The sequence below is a fragment of the Mastigoproctus giganteus genome, chromosome 9, assembly GCF_048544385.1.
Source record: "Mastigoproctus giganteus isolate SK-2022 chromosome 9, ASM4854438v1, whole genome shotgun sequence".
Taxonomy (NCBI): domain Eukaryota; kingdom Metazoa; phylum Arthropoda; class Arachnida; order Uropygi; family Thelyphonidae; genus Mastigoproctus; species Mastigoproctus giganteus.
This window is the reverse complement of record NC_143583.1, coordinates 173,770,742-173,788,124: the sequence shown is the minus strand read 5'-3', so window position 1 is coordinate 173,788,124 and position 17,383 is coordinate 173,770,742. Positions and strand designations below refer to the sequence as shown.

Here is a 17,383-nt window from a genome sequence, read left to right as displayed (position 1 = left end):
CACTTTTCTGGAACAACCTTCCTTCATATTTATTTCCTGAAAATTACAGTCTACAGAAGTTCAAGTCTAATGTCAACAAATATCTTCTTTCGTCTTCTCAACCTCCAACCCAAGCATAGTACTAAGTACTATAGGTTCTAATACCTCTTCTGTTTGGGGTTTTCATAAAAAAAAAAAAAAAAAAAAACCAAATTGGTCAGACAAGACCTCCATTGCAGGATCATCTAAAAAAGATGATCCTGCAATGCTTCATTAACTAGTGATTCCATTATTTCCCCCAGAACACAAGTTAAATTAAAAGGTCTATAATTACTTGTGTCACCTTTACACACCTCCAGTCCATGGGGATCTCCCCTGAGTTCAAGGAAGCTCTCATAATTATGGCTAAGGGTTTGGTTACTTCCTTTGCTGCCTCCTTTAGTATAACTGGATAGATCCTGTCCACCTCAGGTGCCTTGTTTTATGTTTATCTTCAACAATTTCTCCTCCACTTTGCTGCTCTCAGTTATTACAAAATCACTTAGCTCCCTGTTAGAGTTTGATAAACATCTGGCACTTCCCTCATTGAATAACTTCTCATGTGTTAATGTAGATGCAAAATACTCATTCAGTTTATCAGCTACCCTGAGCATGATCATCAATAGTCAACCCATCTACGTTGAGTGGTCCAATCTGATTCATCCCTTTCCTTCTAGAGTTTACATAAGTAAAGAACTCTTTGCTGTTTTGCTTTGCGTCTTTTGCCAAAGATTTCTCGTAATCTGCCTTTGGCTGCCTAACCTCCGTTGTGACTTGATTACAGACTAGTTTATATCTGCCATAGGCTTCTGTGTCACCTGATAATTTATATGCATCCCATGCATTTTTCTTCTCTGCCACGAGTCCCATTAGTTCATTTGACATCCATTTAGGCCTAAACCTTGAACAGTATTTCTTAGTTGGAATGAAAAGCCTAGTAGCCTCCAAAATTAAGTCTCTGAAGGCTTCCCATTTAGAATTCAATGTTGGCAACATCATTGGTTGCTCCCAGTGTACAGAATTTAAAAACTGTCTGAGACCCCTTTACAAAAGCAAAAGCTCTTCCCTTTAGCCTTGATGGTAGTTACATCTTTAAATAATTCCCACATCAGTACATTGTGATCACTATCACCCAGTGGTTCCTTTATTTGCAAATTCTTAATGCATGAATAATCACTGCTGATAATCAGATCAAGAGTATTACTCTCTCTGGTTGCCTCTCGAACATGTTGCTGTAGAAAACAGTCATCCAATAAATCCACAAAAGTCTTGTAAGTGTGCAAGTGACCAATCCACAAGTTCCAGTCAATATCTGGAAAGTTAAAATCCCCCATGATAAGACATTCTGATTTACTGGCCCACTATTTCTCTGCACAATTGCTCATTATACTCATCAGATTCATTAGGCCTATAACACACCTTCTCTCATTTTTCCTTTCCCAGTGCTTATGTCACACCAAACAGACTCAACATCAATTGGATGCACTTCCTTAGATTTTATGTGTTTCTTAACTAACAGCGTAACACACCTTCTCTCATTTTTCCTTTCCCAGTGCTTATGTCACACCAAACAGACTCAACATCAATTGGATGCACTTCCTTAGATTTTATGTGTTTCTTAACTAACAGCGTAACCCCCTCCTCCCTTCCTGTACACATTGTCTTCCCCAAATTCCAATTCTGCACAGCTTATTTCTGTGTGACACCATGTGTCTGATATTCCAACCGTATTTGCCTTTGATGTTTCGACTAGCACTTCAAGCTCATCAAATTTATTAACTATACTCCTAACATTGGTGTACATGCACCTGTTTCTACTCTTAGTTACCCTATTACAGCCCAGTATTTACTTGTTCCACTATGACTCCCAACAGTCCTGGAAATCTCCATTAGCTTGCTTTTCAGGCTGCTGCTCATTCTAATAGGAGGAGTGCAAAAATCACTTTTTCCTCTACCTGCGGCCACTGTTAACCTCATGGTAAAAATACACTTTCATAATTTTATTATAATATAAAAATATTAATAATAATAATAATAATAATATAAAACTGTACAATAAATAATATAAAAATGTATTTATTATACATCTATATATAATTAGTATCAACATATTCAAGTCACAGCAAGAAATATTATTAATTCCTCTATAAATTTTAATGTAGGAGTGCATAATAGATAATGCTAGGACTAACCAGTGTGGTTTAGATCCAGCATTATCCATTAATTTTTAATGGCATTATCCATCATGGCATTATTTTTATGAACTAATTTACAGAAAGAATATATTGCCATTTATCAGTACTTTGCTGGTTACATGTATAATGCAATTGAATACTTGGACATAATCATATTGTCAAAACACAAAATGACAAAAATCAAAATGCTGAGAGAGTATGAGATGTTAACATAGTCAAAATGGTAATTTAGAGAAAACTGACTGATCAAAATGGAGAGCCATTTTGATCATTCAATTCTCTGACAGTCTATAACAGGTTAATATGCCAACCAATTGTCACATAAAATGCATTGTGTATTATTAATATCAAACATTTCTGACATAATTTATCTTTCCATTTTCTGGAGAATGGCATCTAGGTCTTGAAGTCATGATGAAAACAAACTTGGGCACAACCCAATGACTGTTAATATTATTATTATTAGAATCATTATCATTTTACTATTAAATATCATCATTATTGCTGTTATTATTAATAACCTTAATTATATGTTTGTCAATTACAGAAGTACCAAATAGAAAAATCATGTATTGTATTTGTATTGTTTTTTCCATTACAGCTGTATGATGCATTTCTTTTGAATAGAAAAAAACAATTTCTCTTCCAGATATTACAGATTTCAGTCTTCATTACTGCTAAGGATTCTTGGTAACTAGTGCATGTTTCAATATGGGGGAAGTGGGGAGTGAATCTGCACAGTTATTAGAATTAAGCAGAATGAGGAGAAAAGTTAGTATCGGGCAAACACAAGACTGTTTTTATAAGAAACTTGGGGTATATTTTCATAAGGAAAAAAGATAATGGAATATATGCAAATATATACTGTAGGATATAATGTGCCTCATGTCTTAGTTGCATCACCCTTTCTAATAATCTTTCCAATTCTTCTTTAAATTCATTCAACACTTTTGAATCCACTTCCACAATACCAAGTGGAAGCTTATTCCAACAATCACCCACTGGCTGAAAGCAAATTTCACAGTATGTATCCTGCAATCATCCTTTCCCAATTTATACATCCTGTTGTGATGTCATCCAAGAATAAATAAGGATGCCATTAGCATTTAGTTTATTCAACCCATTTAAAGTTGGAAAAATCTCAATATGGTCTAAGGTGTCCTTGCAGATACCTTGTTTCCAGACAGTACTTTATAGAACTCAAATATTTTTTTGGTAAGAGGATCCTTTTATGTCCCCTAAAAGGATCCTCTTACTAATTTTGCTGTTCTTCTCTATACCTATTGCAACAGATCTACATTCTTCATAGAATAAAGTTTCCAAACCTGTAACCAGTATGCAAGATGTGGCCTAACCACTGCATTATACAATGGCATAATCACCTCTTTGTCCCTACTGGAAAAATTAATTTCATTTCATTGAAAGAACCTAATGAGCTGTCCTAGGCATGTCTTAACTGTGCAGAGAACATCATGCCAGACTAACTGGTATGCTATTCCAAAATTACTTCTATTTTTCTCCAAGAAACCCTGAGTTTCTTGGAGAAACAGATGGCTCAACATTTATCAATGTTAAACCTCAGTTCAGTGTAGCACTTGAGGTTTAGCATTGATAAATAACATTTATATCAAGTTTGAAGCCTAAGTTTGCCATTGGAAAAGACTCAGAGGTCTAATAATTAACATTTAATCAGTGTTAATCAATTTAATTTAATTGATAAAATAATATTTATCAATGTTAAACTTCAATTGCTGCTTTTCAGCCTATCTGCCTAATTTATTCGGTCTTGTTGGCGTAGCATACTCTGATTACTATTATTAATCAACTTGCTTGCCTTTGGAAGAAATCCCATGAGTTGATCTAGCAGTCTGTCTTGACTGTTCACAGAACTTAATGTTAGACTTTACAATCACCTCTAAGTCTTTTCCAATGGCAAACTTAGACATCAAACTTGATATTCCTATAATATTGTAATAAATACAGAAAAAAAGTATTTTTTTGCACTAAATAAATTATCACTAACAACTGTTGAGCATTGTGGTGTTTTCAATTAGTATAATAACCCACAAAGATTTTTCTTTCTTTCAAGTACAAGATTGTTAGAATTCTTCTAAAATGTGGGCAACCCCTTGTTGCATTTCTATGTTATTTTCTTGCAAAAAATATGTATATGGAAATAAAAGGGGTGATCAATTAATTCGCGGACTGGTGCAAGATCTTATCTTAATTGTCAGCATCTGAACCTTCTGTGGATTTCTCCTTCTCGAAATATTCTCCCTTGAATTTTACACACTTTCACCACCATTTTACCAACGAATTAAATGCTTCTTGCAAGCCATTTTTCAAAAGACTGCGAAGTGCTTCTGTTGTGGCTCTGCAAGCATCATTGTCAGACGTGAAATGCTTGCCTTTCAGATGCAGAAACAGGAAGAAATCACATGGGGCTAAGTCCAATGAATAAGGGTGATGTGGCAGAACCTCAGCACCTATGGCAGTGATCACTGGCTGCACAATATTAGCCATATGGGACCTGACATTGTCTTTATGAAGAAACCACTTCACACTGGAAAGTTCTTGAAGTTTCTCATGAATGGCACAGTGAAGTTTGAGTCTGAGAACCTCAGAGTATGCTTCCTAATTCAGAGTTGTTCCAAGAGGCACAAAATGTGTAACAAGAATCATCTGTTTGTTAACCGAACAAGAAGCTCGAAATTTCTTAGGTCTTGGTGAATCAGAATGCTTCCACTCACTCGACTGTTGTTTTCTCTTTGGATCATAGTGAAAAATCCAAGTTTCATCACAAGTTGCTATTCGATTTAAAAAGTTTTACCCTGTGTTTCGAAACAATCAAGCATTTCTTTACCCAAGTCTACCCTTTGCTGTTTTTGTTCTGGAGTCAAATTGTATGGAATCCAGTGTGCACAGATTTGTGACATTTTCAGGTGATTTTTCACAATATTGGGAACACTACCACATGAAATGGACATTCTAACAGCTAATTCACAAAGTGTAATTCGCCTGTCATCATCTAAGATTTCCTGGACTTTTGCAATTTGCTCATGAGTTGTTGAGGAGGAAGGCTGACCAGGTCTTGGGTCATCTGCAACAGACTCACGGTGTTCACTGAATCACTTGTGACATTTAAATATGGCTGTCCTACCAAGACATTCAATACCATACATTCCATTCATTTGTTTCCAATGCATTTAAGTCCTGTCATTCGTTACTGTATAATCTGACCCAATAACGAATCACATATTGCTGTTCAATCTGTATGTCCAATGTGATACTTGCTTCAAAATGATTGTCACTGACATGTGGCTAAAAAAACTCTTCATGCAACACTAGCTCAACAAGTACTGGCCTGCACATACAGAGTCTGCTCAGTAGTGATCAGGCAGAGTGCCTCTAATAGCAATTATGGACAGTTTACTCAGTAAACATAAAATCTTGCACCAGTCTGCAAATTAAATGATTACCACTCAAATATATAAAGATGTACTTTAGATAGTCCTTTAGATATTCCAAGAGAAAAATTGTAGGATAAAATTTACCATTTCCAGGATGAGGATCAGCATGAACAAAACCCGTGTGAAATATCTGTTCAGCAAATGCTAATACTAATTTCTCATCTACCTAAAATTAAAAAATTCACACACAGATATATATATATGTCTTATTTATATATAATATACATAATTTTTTTTTTATATAGTAATAATAATAATAGTGACAATGATAATGTGCAATTCTTGCAGATACAGACCAAATAGAAATGAAGTTGGAAGTCAACCAAGACAGTATTGCTGACTTCTTCAAGCTTCATTTCCTGTTTGGTCAGTGTCTACAAGAATTTCATGTCTCTTACTCCTGACCCTAATAAAGAGCATTTATAATAGCAATAATGAAAAACTTTATTAATTTGTCAACAGTTGTCTGGGATCATTTTGATTCCCATGTTTTTTTTTTTTTTTAGGTTGTAAATCAATTATTCGGTCAGGAGAAATTTTTATACTTTATATAACTATTGTTGTTTTTTTACTCAGGTGATCCTTTTTTAACATATAATGAAAAACTCAATATCACAAGAAAAGGAATTCTAAACATCTTGTATCAGCAACAGCAAATTAGCAACATGCTTTTCAAACTCAAAAGGAATACAAGCTCTCAAATTTTATCAATTTGAAATAGCTTAACTGCTTCTCAGTAAATTTTTTTTGTAGATCAGTGAGACAAAAACAATAAAAGTTTACCCCATATGCTCACCAGATGTGAGCCCCTGTAGGCTTGCTTTCTTGCATCACATGCCTCTGCTAATGCTAACATGCTAAAAATACATCTATATTGGGATAACCACAGCACTTTTGATATGGTGTTTTGGCAAACACACCACAACACGTTCATTTATGAATGAATGCGTTGTGGTGGGATTTTGTTTTCTCTTCCTTGCCTTTAATGGTAAGAGGTTTAATTTTATCAGATCAGAAATGAAGTTGAATATTTTACAGTGATAGAAGTGTAGATCTACTTTGTGGTACACTGGGGATAAGATGACCAAACAGCCCATTTTTTTCTCATGACAGGCCATGTTTTAAACCAATGTATCATATTTCTTTTTGTTCCGTGAAGTGTTCTGTATTTTTCGAGTTAGGGTAAAAGTGTCAATTTTTTTTTTTTTTTTTTTTTTTTTTTTTACTAGTACACCCTAGCATATCACCCTTGAGGTACACGTAGTGTTGGAAGTCTATAATATTATCAACTTCGATAATTTATTAATAATACTGCATACTGGTTCAATATTGGCATTTTTTTTTATTACAAGCAGCTAGTGGACCCATTAACTTTTTAAACTGTGCGCACCTTAAGCTAAATGAATATAACAGTTATCGAAACACACTCAAAAAATATTCAGGCAACAAACACATTCATCTTATAACTTGGTCGTGTTATAATGAGAAATGAATATAAAATGTGATTCAGTTGATATAATGTGACCGCTAGAAGTGTTTATCTAATTTGTATAACGTGGTATGCAGTAAGATGACCCATTTTTTAGTTCAGAAAATCAAGTAATCAGAAAGAACTTCATTAAAACAATATATATATATATATATATATATATATATATATATAAGCGACATAACTCATGATTTTAAAAGTTTTGTGGCTATTTACTGCTTATTCATTGCTCTATTTCATGTAATTATTTGATACAGTTCAGCTGTTTTATGATGTTCATCAAACAAATTTATTATTATCAACCTCAGGGGTTCATATCTGGTGAGTATGGGATTGGCTCACCCAGGGTACTGAACTGGATATCATCATTCTTCTCTTTTTTGGTGATTCCCTTCTACTTCTGACTCTCTCTCTCTCTTTTGGGGTAATTCAGAATTTTTTTTTTTTTGGCTGGTGCAACATAATCCTCAAGTTTCCTTGCACCACTTGGCTAATAATAATAATAACATCTGAGCATCACTCCAGGGGCTTACATCTGGTGAGTATGAGCTTGGCACACCCAAGTTCCTGAGATGGATATCATCATTCTTCTCTTTCTTGGTGATTCCCTTCTCTCTAGGTAGGCGCCTCTGTAGCCAGGTGGGAAGGAGCAGCAGTGCGTAGCACACGCATCTTGATTAGACCGGGGTTCGAGCCCGTCACCACCAAATACGGAGGATGCGGAAAGGTCAGGAATGACCACCGCATATTCACGGAGCAATATGGCCTTAGTTGCTAATGCTCCTAAAAACCAAATAACAAATAACAAATCTCTCTAGGTAACTCAGGAATTTTTTTTTTTTTGGCTGGTGCAGCAAAAGTGTCAGGCTTCCTTGCACCATATAGCTAATGATAATAATATAATATAAATTTTTAAATATCTTTTATTATTATTAGCCATATGGTGCAAGGAAGTCTGAGGCTTATGCTGCACCAGCCAAAAAAAAATTTCTGAATTACCGAGAGAGAAAAAGAGAGAGAGAGAGAGAAGTAGAAGAGAATCACCAGAAAAAAGAAGAATGATGATATCGAGCTCAGGACCCCAGGTATGGCAAATCCATACTCACCAGATGTGAGTCCCTGCTTTGTGAATTATGAAGCTATAGTTGTGTGTGTATGGATTTCATTTATATGATCAACATTTCTTTAAAGAGTTGCTTTCTATCTCCTAATATTCTTTTTTCATGACATGAGAAAACACAGTTCCCCAGTGACAATTATGTGTTCTCTCTGTCCCTTCCACCCCTTTACTTAGAGCTTGGCACCAGAAAATGTAAGTTTCAGAGTGAACTTTTCATTGAAGTGAAAGTGTATCCTTTTTATGATAAGTGCACATATTTGGAGCATAAAAATTTTAGTGAAAAGGAATTAAATATAACTCTCTTATAACTGTAAGTATAATATAAGAATATTATTATTCTTTTATTTATTTATTTTTAATGAAAACTCCATACACGAGAGGTATTAGAACCTATAGTACTTAGCACCGTGCTTGGGGTTGGAGGTTTAGAAGATGAAAGAAGATATTTGTTGACATTAGACTTGAACTTCTGTAGACTGTAATTTTCAGGAAATACGTATGAAGGAAGGTTGTTCCAGAATACAGCACTTTAATGAATAAATGAGGAAGATGAAAAGTTGGTTCTGTGAATTTGAAGTTGGACAGTAAATGGATGTTGGCTGGTGCAGCACGTGTTCAGACTGTTTTGAAAGAGAGAGAGAGCGGGAATTATAGAGGCCAATTCAGAAGAACAGTGCCCGTGGAAGTATCTGTAGAAAAGGCTTGCAGCAGAAACAGTACGTCTATGAGACAGCGAGTGGAGAGACTCTGTTAGAGAGGAGTCATTAATTAACCTAACTGCCCTCTTCTGAATGGAATCTAGAAGAAGCATGAGAGAGGTTTTGGGGGCACCACCCCCAGATGTTGGAACAATATTCCATGGTAGGGCAGGTAGATTTGCGATTTGTACAGAATGAACAGCTGTAATGGTGAGAGTGAAAGAGAAAACCAAGTTTTTTAGATGCAGAGGAAGCAATATTTGTAATATGCTTGTGCCAAGAGAGATTAGAAGTCAGGGTAATCCCAAAAGAGATATCATTTTACCTATAAGTCGGAATGTCACCAAAGATAAGCATAGGCGCAGAAGAATTCTTTTTGCGAGATATAAGACAAGACTGAGTTTTAGAAGGATTGAAAACGACTAAGTTGTCTTTGCCCCACTGCAGAATTACCTGGACATTGGCATTTAAGGAATTGGTAGCGGATATTCGAGAAGTTGAAGTTGATCGAGCAGGGCAAGGTTTCTCAAAATGGAAAGTGGAATGCAATGTGCTATCATCGGCAAAACTATTTCCTGTCAATGGAAGAAGGTCATTAATATACAAGAGGAAAAGAGTGGGGGAAAGAACTGAATCTTGGGGAACACCAGCATTAGTGGAGAAGACAGAGCGATCTACCATAGTCCTCAGTGAGCGATCAGAGAGAAAACTGGATAACCAATTACAAAAAACATGTTTATGTTTAGCGATATTAATTTCACATTATAATACACCTTCAACAGCTAAACCTCTATGTTAATATAATGCAACAAAATAAAATACTATAACAAGTAATGATGTATTGCCAATTTTAACTTGTTGGAAGAAATCATTTTTAACTTAAAGTATAGCATTCAACAATTACTGAACTTAAGAATTCATTTCTTTCACAATATATGAATTGAAATAATTCCGAATATGGATATATTATGGTTTTTTTAATCTGACATTAAACTTGAACATAAGCATCATATTAGATAAAAAAACAAAATTATAGTTGCAACATTATGTATATAATATTGAAACTATCATGGTTAAGCACTAGGGCTATGTGATATTTTTAACTTTTCCATAAAACACTGAATTTCACAATAAATAACAATAACAGGCAACTTGTGAAGTCATTCATATGAGATGTGACAAAAATGATGCCATTTCACTTATCGGCAATTTACTAGATGAACAAGTTAGTGCAAAGCATCATTTTAGCTCATAGTAAATAACCGACATAGGTGAAATGGCATAGTTTTTGTTACATCTCATATTGCAAATATGAGATGTAACAATGAGTTGCCTGTTATTGCATTACCTCAAATAAGCAATGCTTCCCCAGTAGAAAAGACTAATATTATTTATTCTCAGTGTTACCACCACCACCCAGATGGCACCATTTCAAAGCTTATTCACCTCTCATCAATGGACAGGTAAGTACCCCAGTAATACAATGAGCAACCCAGTTATGAAGACATTCACAATATGAGATGTAACAAAACAATGCCATTTCACCTATTTTGGTGATTTACTATGAACTAAAGGGATGCTTTTCAGGGTAAATCAAAACTGAAATTCAGTCAACATTATGTCCTTATGTTTTTTTGGTATAATACAATTGATCTTTCTACTTGTTCCCCTTTCTCGCTGTAGTAAACTTAAAACAGCATTAGTAATAGTATTTGCCATGTAGTGCAAGGAAGCCAGAGGCTTTTGCTGAACTTGCAAAAAAAAAAAAAAAAAAAAACCCCACACATGTAGATAAGTCTAAACAAGTCTAAACCTTAAGCCCTGTAATTTGAGTTTACGACCCTTAGTTCTGGAATTCTTTAGAACATAGTGTACAGTATTATTTGTAATGTGGCTCTGGGGGTTTCCTCCAACTCAGTGTTTAACTCTGTGATGAATACAAAACATTGTAACAGCCAGATTTATGTAGGTCTAACCCTAGTGGCCAGTGTCACCATTCCACACCATGCCAGCTGAAAAGAGCTACATCATAGTGTCTGCTTGGATGACCATGAAGTCATCAGTCTGTCTAGTGAGGGGGTTGGAAGAGAGACAATTTGTAGTACACTCATTCACTCTACTTTCAGTCAGATTTTATAATTTTTTTCTTACATTTTCTATTTAAATTTTTTTTTTTTTTTTTTTTTTTTCATCCATCATCTCTCACACACCGGAAGGTATAACGTGAAGATTTGACAGTCCTTGTTGGTGGCAATTCAAGATCTTCTATTGAACTATCCCCTAAGAAAGTTCTATCTGATCTTCAACAATGGACAGTTGAAAATAAGTTAAAAATTAGTTCTACCAAGACAAAAATTATGATCCTTGGCTCTTGGTGTAATGTGAGGACTCAAAATCATTAATCTCAATAAATAAAATAAAATAAAGTAAGCTAAATATGAATCTTATTAATATAAATGTAAAATAAGTATAAGTACTAAATGTGTAATCATTCGTCGCACATTCCACTCAAGTACCCGTGTTTACTCCAGCATCAGTCATTCCTTTCACCTTAACACCCAGTCACTCACTTTTACCACAATGCTCAGTCATTCCCATTCACCATAACATAGCCATTCTTTTTCACCACAACTACTGTTTCTCACGTGATTTCAACCCTCTCACATCCATTGAACATTCAGCCCAGTCACACTGTCTACATTCTCACATCCAGTCAATCGCTCAGTTTCACACATTCAGTTCTTTCAGTGCACCCATTGTTCCTAATCTTTCTGAGGCTATTTACTCTGATGTCTTTTAAATGTTGTTTTACTTAGTCACCACAGTATACTTGACTACTTCACTACTTTTCAGTCAAGAGTAATTTTTTGCTTTTAATATTATTATATTAGACTCCTTAGATGTTACTGTTTGTTTTGGTTTTGTAATAATTTGTTTAGTTTGGTTTGTCAGAGTATTCATGGCTTTATAGTTGTCCTTTTCCTCTATGACTGTTTCTAATTTGTATTTTAATTCAATCAGCCTTTCTTCCAATATTGCCCAGCAGTTCATAATTTGTAATCTAATGGCAGCTGTTATACTATTTGTTTGTTTGAACATAAATTCTTCAAAATACAATTTGGTCTCGTTAACATGCTTGATTGGATCTGTTATTGTTGCCAGTAATTCTAATTTATTCTCTTCTTCTGGCTCTGTATTTTCTCTTTGTATTTTTTTCTTTCTGGGGTTTATAAGCCTCTTTTGGCTACCACAATGCAAGTAAACTTTCCAAGTAAAGTGGGAGAGTGCTAGCCAGCACCTGTAGTGAAGGTGTGCTTACAGTACAGAAAGAATTCCACCTTCAATCATTTTACTAATCCCTATCAGAGCCTTATACACCTCAATCAGGTCACCCAGTCTGAGGTGCCCAGCCACCAAGCCCCACAGCTATCCTTCAGCCAATCTTGCCATTCGAGTTGCCTGTCTTTGGATCCTTTCAAGAAGCTCAATGTATCCCTTCAGATGATATCCCCACACCTGAACACAGCACTCCAAATAAAGTCCCACAATTATCCCACAGAGTGGGACCATGATCTCCCCATCCCCAGGGGACAATACTCGACAAATCATCTATAGGATACCATAGGTTCCCCCGGCTGCCCACCCACACTGCCTCCAACTCAACCTCATCCAGTGTAAGACCTTGCATTTAGCAGCACTAAACCACAACTGCCATGTCCTGACTATCTCTGGAGTCCATTCAAGTCATTCTAAAGGAGTGCTGCCTGGCACTGATCATCAACAACCCACCAATCCCCATGACACCTTCAAATTCTGACATCATGCCTGCCTGTCATTTATGAAAATGAGAAACAACAGCAGTCCAAGAACTGATCCCTGAGGCACCCCATCCCTGATGCTACAACAATCTGAAGAATATCCATTAATCACAACCCCTGCAGCAATCCATCCCAACCTGTTCAAGCCCACACAGCAACCTCACATGAGGGGACCGAGTCAAATAATCCCAGAAAATCCAAATAAATTATGTTGAAATTATTTCCTAAATCCAGCTCACAAGTAACTGTGTCAAAATAACCTACTAAGTTAGTTAAGCATGATTTACCCTTAACAAAGCCATGTTGTGTGATCTTCAGAAAGCCATATCTATCTAAATATCCTTGAATTGCACTTTTAATCACTGCCTCTAAGATTTTTCCTACCACTGAAATCAGATTAACCGAACCATATTCACCAACTTCACCCCCATATACCAGCAGTACACCGGCACCCCTCCCACCCAAAAGAAGCTCCCCCAAGCCCAAAGATGTCCTCACAATTAACTTCAATGGTTCAATACAATCCCTCACACTCTCCCTCAAAACTACAGGGTATATGCCATCAGCTCCAGGAGCCTTACTTGCCTTTATGCTCAAAAGTTTTTCTAATAAACAATCATCTGTAATTATGACATCACTAAATTCATATGGCTCAGACTCTTATCAGCATGAATGGTCTTTCGTCAATAAAGACAGATGCAAAATACTTGTTCAATTCATTGCCAACATCAGCTGAGTTGTCTAAGACTTTCCCACACCCAGTGCACAAGGGTCCAAACTGATTCAATTTTTTCTTTCTTGTATTCAAATACATGAAAAATTCCTTGTCCCCATTCTTTGCTCTCTTAGTCAATACTTTCTTACATGCAGCCTTGGTCTCCCTGACCTTATTTTTAGTACTATTACAGATCAACTTGTATCTGTTGTATGCTTCAGTACTTTTCATCGGTCTGTAACTGTCCTGTGCTATCTTTTTCTGCATATATATATATGTGTGAAATGAACAAAGAAGTGTTTCGGAGGGCTATATCTTTTTTGTAGATAAGTTTGTTCCGTTAGTTTGACTATTCACAATGTATTCAAGAAGTACGAAAAGGTGGAGAGGCCGTGCTGTATGAAGTAATAAAATTTTTGGATATGGCACACATACATGGCAAGAATATACCAGCTCTTTGACATAATGTGATCTCAGCAATCCCCCCCCCCCCCAATGAATACATCCTACTCAGGCTCCCTCCCGTCACTATCTGGCAGATTAGACATTAGTGAGATCATACACTAGATCCAGATGCCTCCAAGAGTTACCACGAGGTTAAGCATGGTAGATTATCTAGTGGCTGGCCTGTGAACACCATTTTAGAACTGTACCCTTGAAATGTAAGAATGGATTTCATGGTGCCCATCACAACCTTAAAAAACATTAATCATACTGCATGATGACAGTATAATTCTAAATTATAGGACAAACTGTGTTCATAATGAGTCACAGAATACATTCTACAGGGATGGGATACACTTAAATAGAAAGGGTGCAAGAATATTTGCTGATGCTATTGAGGCAGTGTTAGGTGGGTTGGAAAATTGCTAGCTTGGGGGGGGGGGGGGGATACATGGACTAATAGGTTAGTTCGTAAAGGCAGAAGTGAAAGTGATTCTTGCACTGCTTCTATTGGAATGAGCAGCAGCCTGGAAAACAACATTCAGGATATTTCAGAGACTACTGGGAGTCATTGCGGTACAAGTAAACACATTGGTTGAGTTAGGGTAGTAAGAATAGGAATAGGTGCATGTATACTTGCGTTTACACCAATGCTAGGAGTCTGGTAAATAAATTTGATGGATTTGAGGTATTGCTCAAAACATCAAAGGCAGATATTGTTTGGATATCAGAGACGTGGTGTCACACAGATATAAGGAATGCAGAACTGGAATTTGGGGAGTACAATGTGTACATAAAGGATAGGAAGGGAGGAGGGGTTATGCTATTAGTTAAGAAACACATAAAATCCAAGGAAGTGAAGCCAATCAACATCGCTGGACAGTGCAGTGTCGAGTCAGTTTGGCGTGACATAAGCATTGGGAGATCAAAATTGAGAGTAGGAGTGTGCTATAGGCCTAATGACTCTGATGAGTATAATAAAAAACTGTACAGGGAAATAGAGTGGGCCAGTAAATCAGAGTCTTATAATGGGAGATTTTTAATTTCCGAGATACTGACCGGAATTTATGGGTTGGTCACTCACGCACTAGCAAGGCTTTTGTGAATTTATTGGATGATTGTTTTCTACATCAGCATGTTTGGGAGGCAACTAGAGGGAGTAATACTCTTGATCTGATTATCAGTAGTGATTCTTCATGCATTAAGAATCTGCAGATAAAGGAACCACTAGGTGGCAGTGATCACAGTGTGCTGAAGTGGGATTTACTCAAAGAGGTAACTATCAGGGGTAAAGGGAAGGGTTTTTGCTTTCGTAAAGGCGATTATGATGGTCTGAGACAGTATTTAAATTCTATACAGTGGAACCAACTAATGATGTTACCAACAGCAAATTCAAAATGGGAAGCATTCAAAGAACTTATCTTGGAAGCTACTAGGCTTTACATACCAACTAAGAAATACTGTTCAAGGTTCAGGCCTAAATGGATGTCAGATGAACTAATGAGACATATGGCAGAGAAGAAAAATGCATGGGATACATATAAATTAATGGGTGACATGGAAGCCTATGATAGATATAAGCTGGTCTGCAACTAAGTCACAAAGGGGATTAGGCAGGCATAGGCAGATTATGAGAAATCCTTGGCAAAGGATGCAAAGAAAAACAGAAAAGAGTTCTTTACCTATGTGAACTCTAGAAGGAAAGGGATGAATCAGATTGGTCCACTGGATATTGATGGTTCAACACTTGAGGATCCTGCTCAGGTGGCTAACAAACTTAATGAGCATTTTGCATCTACATTCACACGAGGAGTTATTCAACGAGGGGAATGCCACAGGTGTATTCAACTCTGACAGTAAGCTAGATAATCTTGTAATAACTGAGAGTAAAGTGGAGGAGAAATTGTTGAAGATAAACACAAGAAAGGCACCTGGGGTGGATGGGATCTATCCAGTTATATTAAAGGAGGCAGCAAAGGAAGTAAGCAAACCCTTAGCCATAATTATGAGAGCTTCTTTTTGAATCAGGGGAGTTACCCATAGACTGGAGATGTGCAAATGTGACCCCAATTCACAAAGGAGGATCAAAGGTTGACAAAATAATTATACACCTGTGAGTTTAACTTCTGTTTCAGGAAAATTAATGGAGGCACTGGTTAAAGAAGCACTGCAGGATCAGCTAGACAAGACTTCAGTTATAGCTCGGACACAGCATGGTTTTGTTAAGGGAAAGCCTTGTCTGACCAATTTGATTGGATACTATGATGCAGTCACAAAAGAACTGGATGCAGGGAATAACTTTGATATTATATATTTCGATCTTAGAAAGGCTTTTGATACTGTTGCACATGGAAGACTGCTGCACAAATTGGAGCAGTGTGGCATTGTAGGCAAATTGCTGCTATGGATAAAGGGATTGTTGAGGGGGAGAAGACAGAGAGTGCCAATCAATGGACACTGCTCATCGTGGACTAATGTTATTAGTGGAGTCCCTCAGAGTTCAGTGTTGGGTCCATTATTGTTTTCTGTATTTATAAATGATATTGATGATGGTATATCAAGCTTAATGTCCAAGTTTGCAGATGATACAATGGTTGGCAGGGTTGTTAAGGACAATACCGACGCTATGCTGCTGCAAAAGGATCTGGAAAGGTTGGGCTGAGAGGTGGCAAATGAAGTTTAACATTGACAAATTGAAAGTACTACATATGGGAAACAGTAACCCCAGAGCAACGTATGAACTCTGTGGTACTACATTGACAGTGGTAGAGAATGAAAAGGACCTGGGGGTAATTGTGCAGGGAGATATGCAGTTCTCTGATCAGTGCAGACGAGCTGCAAGAGTAGCTCATGGTGTCTTGTCAATGATATACAGGAATTTTTCTAGCAGGGATAAGGAGGTGATTATTCCAACATATAAGCAATGGTCAGGCTATACCTTGAGTACTGTTGGTTGGTTGGTTAGGTGTTGTGATAATGTGCCAAAACCAGGTGATATATAAAAATTTTAATTTCACTGACCTAATTACTTAAGTCACCATGTCAAGATATAAAATAACAATGGTATCAAATGTAAAAAAGAAAAATCAATAAAGAAATACCTTGAGTACTGTATTCAGGTCTGGAGGCCTCATTTCAAGAAGGATGTAGAGCTGCTGGAATGAGTACAGAGAAGGGCAACAAGATTAGTGAATGGAACAAAGGGTTGCTCTTATGAAGAAAGGCTTAAATTTTGCAAATTACAGTGTAATTTGCAAAATTACAAACTAGGTACTGGTGAGGCGATCTGATAGAGGTGTATAAAGCCTTGAATAGTTTGAGCATGCTCAATGCTGATGGGATTCTTCATCTTGCTCAGAGGGCATAAATTCAAATTGAGGAAAGACAGATGTAGGAAAGCATAAGCTTGCTTTCTT

At 36.5% G+C, this 17,383-nt stretch overlaps 1 protein-coding gene across 5 annotated transcripts in view; it reads right to left on the bottom strand.

The window, feature by feature from the left end:
• The window catches only part of Adck5 (aarF domain containing kinase 5), a 322,035-nt gene that overhangs the window by 110,064 nt on the left and 194,588 nt on the right, over window positions 1-17,383 (bottom strand). For all 5 annotated transcript variants that reach the window (XR_016547387.1, XM_090381279.1, XM_090381281.1 and 2 more), the window contains one exon: window positions 5,768-5,849. Coding sequence is in view for 4 of the 5 variants with exons in the window: in XM_090381279.1 (XP_090237405.1) it covers window positions 5,768-5,849 (82 nt within the window). In the remaining variant the exon portion in view is untranslated. The remainder of the gene's footprint in view (window positions 1-5,767; window positions 5,850-17,383) is intronic.